General features: G+C 38.6%; 1 protein-coding gene across 1 annotated transcript in view; it reads right to left on the bottom strand.

Moving 5' to 3' along the window:
* Positions 1 to 1,983: 1,983 nt before the first annotated feature.
* The window catches only part of Tsf1 (Transferrin 1), a 101,006-nt gene continuing 95,095 nt past the window's right edge, over positions 1,984 to 7,894 (bottom strand). The window contains exon 14 of the mRNA XM_069833826.1: positions 1,984 to 2,378. Coding sequence (XP_069689927.1) covers positions 2,265 to 2,378 — 114 coding nt within the window. The 3' untranslated portion in view covers positions 1,984 to 2,264. The remainder of the gene's footprint in view (positions 2,379 to 7,894) is intronic.

Raw genomic sequence — 7,894 nt, 5'->3', positions numbered from 1 at the left:
TGCAGAAGGGCATGACTTCCTGGAAGCAATTGTTACTGGTGATGAGTCCTGGGCGTACCACTACACGCCCGGACCAAACAGGCCTCTATTGAGTGAAAACATGCTGCTTCCCCAGTAAAAAAAAAATTAAAAGCGACGCAACCTGCAAAGAAAGTGCTTGTGACAGTATAATGGGATATGCATGGTGTTTTGTTGGTGGACTTGGCTAAACATTGGACCACTGTGAATGCTGCAGCCTACATTCAAACGTTGGTAAAATTGCGTCGTGCCCTTCGTGACAAACGCCGTAATATTAATGCTGACGATGTCAAACTTCTTCATGACAATGCTCGCCCCCATGTTGCTGCTTCTGTTCGTGAGAAAATCACGTTTCGTTGGGAGATGCTCCAGCATTCACTATACAGTCCAAAGCATGCACCGTTGAACTTTAATCTTTTTGGTCCCATGAAGAAATTCCTGGCCGACCATCGCTTTGTGACCAGTACAGAAGTGCAATCAACTGTCCGCAGATGGTTATTCTCCAACCGAACGGACTTCTATGAACAAGATATACTGAAACTGGTACCACGATGACAAAAAATGTGTTGAGAAACTTGGCGCCTATGTAGAAAAGTAGCTGAAAGACTTGAGTTCATTTGGGTATTTTTTTTATTTTTGTTTATCTATTAAACGTTTTCTCTTAATTATTGTAACGTTACTTTCCGATCCACCCTCGTATAATTAATATACAGGCGTACTTCCAGATCGCACGTAAGAGCAAAAAACCTTCCTAATTTAGGAGTCTAATTTCCATTACCATCATTTCTGCTCATGAAATCTTTGAGTGAACTCCATGACATTCTCTTTTTAGTTAGATACTTTCTGCTCCCTCACCATTTTGGCGGCTGCAATAAGTTGATTGCACCATATTTCCTGTATTTAATTCTCTATTTTCCCATGTTAGACCTAAAATCACAATAGGGTAGATAATTTCGTGATAGGCACTAAAGTAATAAAAAATAGATAGAATTGAAGTACGTTTTATGGGTAATAATTTTCTTAAAATAAGTTTTTCTGGCAAAGGTACAGAAACCTTGCTATGGGCCGAAATACTGAGGCTTGTTCGGCAGCCATGATTTTTACGAGAAGAAAGTTAAGAAATCGCATCTATTTCCTAAGCTTTAATTGACGCCATTAACATCATTAACATCCCTCGAAATTATTCAAATTGACTTTACAGGGAGTTATTCCTGAAAGCTTAATTTGCATAATACACGTCATTGTACGTAACAGAAAACCACAATTTAAAGTCACACAGAGTTAGTGTGCACTCAAATGTTGGTTGCTTGACTGTTGTCAGCCCAGTTTGAGGTCTGTGGATATAGAGGGAAAAATTGGATCGATGTCGGGTAGAGTTCCCGGGTAGCTCAGTGGGAGAGCGTTGGTACGTTTAACCAAAGGTCCCGGGTTCGATACCTGGCCCCGGAACAATTTTCCCTCGAAATTACTCATCAGTAATATAATCTAAATATATGTATAGTTAGAGGAACTCAAGTACTACAGTATAGCACAAGTCTAGACTTCTTACTTTAAATATGTGCTCAATAATCACTGCAACACTACAAACAATTCAAAAACTACCGAAATTCTTAAGAGAATACGCAGCGCAAAATACAACTTTCTGTCATGGCCAGCAAGGAATCAATTATGTGTCGCCATCCGTGAAACAATGCAGTATTACTAGCAGACGCTAGAACTATTTTCTACAGTAGGCATGTTCTTGAAAGCTTTTGCAAAAATTATCACTAATATACCTTTCCTTACCCTATTTGTTTTGTTGTATTCACAAAATCATTATTCAGAAATAGCAAAATATATGTCCAGAATACTTCAAAAGCACATATATTTTATATTAAAATCTTGAACTATGCTTAGTTTTTCTTCACTTCGGCAGCAGTTTCATAATGAAAAAAATATTAACACATAAATTAACTAACGAACACATTACAGAAATGTAATTAATTTTTATTTTCATTCATTAAAATATATTACTGCTTGTGGCTACAGACTTTTCACTGAATATAAAACTACCTTTATAAAAACAGACATATTTGATGGTGTAATGGACAATGGAAAAATTTTATACATCCACGCTCGAACCTGATGCTCGAGAGAATACACACACACATGAAACATGTATAACAACACTGGAAAATAATGAGTGGGAGTCATCAACCCCCTTTTCATATTGACTGATGAGCGAGGATGGATTGAATGAGGACCAGCTACTCCTGCGCTGGCGTCTGGTTCTCGCATGTGCGGATCACGTCTAGCATCTCCGTATAATGCTGCATTACAGGGGTTCCTGTGTCCACCGCCCGGAGACCCGTGGCGGAATTCTGCAACAGGAAAAAGAAAATTTCTCGCTCTCATTCGTAACACAATAACATTCCTTCAACACCAGAAAGTTTTATTCATTTCAGTCAGCTCAAGTTAAATGTTTATGATAAAGGCCTATTATTTCAATTCGATGTTTACCCCTTCTGTATAGAAAATGAAGATGCGATACACATGTTATTATGTCCGGGAACCCAAAATTTAAGAAAATTATTTATAGAACAGAAAATGTTAAAATTAAATAATATGATACCATATAATAAATTATGCGGACTGCAAGATAAAGTGACTTAAAAAAAAAAGTTAAATTCCTATTTATAGTTAAGGTGAGACGGGAAAAGACAGTCTAATTATATACTCAGGATTGCTGTCGGTTTTAAGTAAAATATTAGAAGTTCTTTTTAATATGAATATGTATATAAGTTCGGCCCAGTACTGAAGTATCATCCCAGAAAGTCTATCGACATATTTTCTGGCGAGTGTTGTCGCACTACACAATATATTCCAATGAAATAAGCGGTGATCGACAGACGAAGGATCAACGTATCCAACAAGCTTGAGTTGGAGCGGGTGACGTCATCTAGCGATACGCGGGAGGGCGGGAAAGTTGAGGCGGGTCGCGAGGCAGCCGAGGCGGTGTAACTCGAAAATATAAAGCGATAGAATGTTCGAAGTGGGGTCAAACAATTGGTAACAAAACAGGTTACAATCTCAATTGAGCAACAAAAGACAGCCCGTAAGTTAAATTGTAATAATTCGCGAGTGAAGAGAGAAATTTCAATGTCGAGACATATCAGTGCAAATGAGAGCGGGTGTGTAAGCAACGGATACCTTACATTGAATTACATTCAACATATAATCTCGAGAAAGATATTTATGCATAAAGTTTGCGGCTGTCTTTCGGATACAGCCTACCCCGATTCTTTTTTGTAATTAATACTAATGACTAGTTAGGGTAATAAAATATATTTTTAGATTTAATAGAGATTACAAAAATCGACTTGTATGTAAGAGTTAGAGTGAGTAGATTACCTGAGAAACAGGAATTTAATGGGACTACCATTAAATAGTTTCATAGAGCTATTTATGTGTTTCAAAACAGTATTATATTATTATCAGATTATATAATTGTATTTTAATTTCTTTAAAGAACTCTACTTCTGAGAGTCTATTTGTGGACAGTAAAAAAAAATCTACAACATCAAATTTAGTATAGAAGGCACACGAAACTGAAAATTACTCTAGACCAGGAATGCAGAACTGGGGAAGAGAGAGATGGAAGCGTGGGGAAAGAGTTTGTTACCCGTCCACAATCCCCCGGCCTTCAATTACATATCTGTGACGTCCGCAAGCGCACTGAATACATATTTCCTCTCCCCCTACCATATCTAATGACGTGTGGGGTGGAAGGAAGGGATGAGTCACGTGTTTCGGCTTGTGACGTGTTTCACAATTGTAGCACAGTTTTTCAACCCTGCTCTAGTAGGAGTAGGAGATAGTATCTTGCAATGTTCGAACAGGGAGAGGCAACCAAGACATTACAAATTTAGTCTTATTTTATATGAAAAACTAATCGAAGGATCTGTGCTAAAATTCTTATGTGTTTAAAACATGAAAGGGTGGGGGTTGAGGCTAGCGAATATTTTTATAACAAACACGACAGGTCTCCTTCTCCAGAGCGAACATCGGTGAATATAGAACTTCGCCATACTCGACAAACTTGAATCGAACATAGCGCCTGTAATGCACGATATTAGTAGGAGACATACATGTATTATGTACGGAGGAGCTGATTAAAGACAATGTGTACCGAGATAAATATTTATTATGTGTATTCATCTCCTGAGAACAAAGAATAAAATGTAGGAACTCAATAGTCCGGAGATACTATGCAGGAAGGCTCGTACTGTTACCTAAATTTACCAGACTTTGCAGACCAACCCTGTACACATATCAACAGGTTTTGCAATGCCATGGCCCCCATCGGCCCCGAAATAGATTTATTTATATATAAGCTGATACTATAATACACCGTCGAGCTGCATCCGGATACCGTTTCATCCTGTCAGGATTTCTAAGGAAATAAAAATAATAATAAAAAATTCTGAAATAAATATTGAAGACTGGACATAAAAAGGCTGTAAATTCTAAAGAGACAAACCGTAGAAAACAGAGCTTTCTTGTGCAACTGGTAATATAATATCATATATTTTGCACATCTATGGGAGAAGAAAGGGACTAAATAAAATTATAATGGGATTTACTTTGTTTCTTAGTGGATTCAGCCAAGGTCACAGGGACAGATTCTTTTTTTTTTTTTATTAATTTTGAACGATATTGGCACTTACAGTCTTTTTATGTCCAGGCTTCAATTAGGGTAATCATGCGAAGCGAGGCTTAAATTTCCGCATGCTGTAGTTCGTATTCCTAGGAAAGTGCAGTAAAATCGTCTCTATTTCACAATAAAACTACACAGTAACCAATCATTACGGTTTCTTACATTCGACTGCCTCTAACAAAATACATTATTTTGGCCTTATCGTGCACAATGGTTCAAACTCAAACTTCACTTTTATAGTTGGCTACTCAGAACCACAGACATATAGATGTTTCTCGAAGTGGGGTCCTGTGAAATAATATACGATAGAGTAGAGACGCTTTTCGGAAGGGACGTGGAACATCCCTAAGCACATTAGCCTAAGTAGGTATTTTTGCACTCATAAAGGAATGACGTAGGGGCCGAATTCATATTCACTATAAAGTAATACTTAGTATTGCTATTTCGTATATATTTAACTATACCCCCTTACGCGTCTGATATAGATATTTCTGGATACTTGGCTGTTTGCGGGAAAAATGCATATTTTTTTCCAATCACAGAAACCTTTAAATAATACAAAACAATTAAACGCAGTATTTCTTGATAACTGCCGTAACGGTACAGATCTCATATAACTTCTCTGCCTCTGTGCAACGTCACAGTTTGCAGTGAGGGTGAAGAGAGAGAACAGACGTTTTCTATGCTTTTCAATGCTCTGACGCCCACGACCAAATTTTACCGGTCACTCACTGGCAGAGATATAAGCAATAAAAGAACGGAAACTTGCACGTGTAATACGCTCGGCGCGCTGTTCAATAGATGACTACTTGCCTCTTTTAGGCATTATTGTATAAGACTTGAAGATTTAAACTTTGTATTGTTGTAAACCATACTTTCTCAACCGTAATGTACATCACACTTACCCAGATGTATTAGATGTTATTTTTAGCTTATAGTGCATAAAAATCCGGACCCTAGGAATGAGTTGAGTGCCGATTGTGCTGCCGGCTAAGCTGGCTCCACCATTCGCACACCACGCATTCCCCTCCAGCCATAAAATCCTTATATTATATCTTTGGTGATCGTCTTCCATACCTTACAGATCGACATGAGTAGTATTACCACGTCAAGAAAGGAAGAACTTGTGGGTCTCAGATGCCTGTTATGCAATTCTATGAATCGTTCAGAATCCATCACTACTGTCATCTACAATTGCGGATGATAGATTCGGCGTCACGCAAACACAAGTTTTGTCCTATTTTTGGAAACTGAGATAATAATGAAAGAGGAATTGTAGATTGTATTCTTGGAATGATGAGGGAAAACGGAACAATCCTGGGGAAAACCCTCACAAACTTTATTTTCTCCACCATAAAAAATAACTCCGTCATTGCCAAGATTTGAGCTCGGGCCTGCGGCTGTCTTTAAACTGTAGTACCAAGGTGACTACGTCTTAGGTGAACACTCGGCGTAGTGCTTACCCCATATCACAAGAATCCCAATACGTGTCCGGGTCATAGCGACAAAAGAAAACTTAGATTTGGGCTTAAGCCAAGACTTTTCTGGGGTCGCAAGCGCCATAGAGGTAGGCTAATGTAAATTGTACAAGTTTCGTATTTTCGTAGTAGACACTCAAAGTTTGCTTACTGACACAGTTACAACCATTCCGTAGAAGATACTGGCCAGTTATAATGCTCCATCAACTACTTTTGATAGCGAATGAAAGAGAAATCGAGGCGGCATCGTGTTGAAGTAGTTCACGGCCAAATAAACGAACAGAAGTGATCTCAAGCGAGAAAGCTGTAAATTCTCATCCAAACATAAAAACACATGTAAACATTGGAATCGCCTTCCTAAATTGAAGACGTCATTGCTCTGGAAGGTCGGTCGGCGTTTATTATGTGCGCAGCGCTCTCCCCTCGAGTGTGGGCTAGAGATGCTTCGATGCCGCTGGTCCAGCCAGCTGACAGCTTTTCAACAAAGAGCCCCGCAGTTTGAACCCGGGGAAGATCATGTGAGATTTATGTTTGACTAAGCGATTGTACAGCAATTAATCTCCGAGGGCTCTCAGTCGGCCTACCCACAGCTCAGCAGCTGCTTATGGAATCCTGTATTCTTTCAGATCTGTAATGGATAAAAAGGATGTGGTAGCCACCGGCACAGCTCAAGCGGTAAGGGCGTTTGATTGCTAACCCGTGTCAGTGCTCTGGTGTTGATTCCACACCGACTTGGGCTGGTTAGTTGGTTGGGTTATTTCTGAGATTTCCTCCAAGTTTAAAGCGAATATCAGTTAATTCATAGCGAATCCTCCGTCCACCTCGCTATCACCCATTCCATTTACGCTAAATAACCTAGAAGTTCATATAGAGTCGTTAAATAACAATATAAAAACGGCTGTGGTACAACCTTTAGCATACTAAGTTTCCTTTAACATTCTATTCTCACCGTTGCTTAATTATTTTCCTATCATCAACGTCCCAAGATATATTTTTAAATAATATAATGTTAAAAAATTAAGTCAAAGACTTTATATTATCTCGCCGGGATTATAATTTCCGTTTTCGGCGTGAAAAATAATCGCTTTAGTCGTTCACCGAACAGTAGTAAGGGAAGGTATTCGGTTGATTGATTAAATTTAAGTAATAGGCATAGCTGGGTAATTATTTGAAGGACTGATTAACAGTTTGGTTTATTTAATTGTGATTGATATGAGCGGTTGGTTGTTTTGTCAAGTGTTTTCTTATTTAGCCGAGTGATTGGTGTCTAGTAGAGTGGTTAGTGTCAGGCCTAGTGGTTGGTTATTTCATCGAAAGGTTGGTTGTTTGATTAAGTGATTGCTTGTTTGATCGAATGATTGCTTGTTTGGCCGAGTAGTTGCTCGTTTGGTCAGGTGGTTGGTTGGTTGATTGGTCAAGTGACTGGTTGTTTAATCGAGCGGTTAGTGTCTAGTCGAATGGTTGGTTTGATCGAGAGATTGATGTCTAGTCGAAAGGTTGCTGTCTAATTGAGAGTTTGGTGTCTAATAAAGGGGTTAGTGTTTAGTAGAGAGTTTAATATCTAGTAGAGAAATCGGTGTTTAGTAGAGATGTTAGTGTCTAGTAGAGATGTTGGTGTCTAGTAGAGAGATTGATGTTTAATAGAGAGGTTGGAGTTTAGTAGAGAAGTTAGTGTCTAGTAGAGAGGTTAGTTGTTTAGTCT

The sequence above is a fragment of the Periplaneta americana genome, chromosome 8 (genome assembly GCF_040183065.1).
Source record: "Periplaneta americana isolate PAMFEO1 chromosome 8, P.americana_PAMFEO1_priV1, whole genome shotgun sequence".
NCBI lineage: Eukaryota > Metazoa > Arthropoda > Insecta > Blattodea > Blattidae > Periplaneta > Periplaneta americana.
This window is presented reverse-complemented; position numbering and strand designations above follow the sequence as displayed.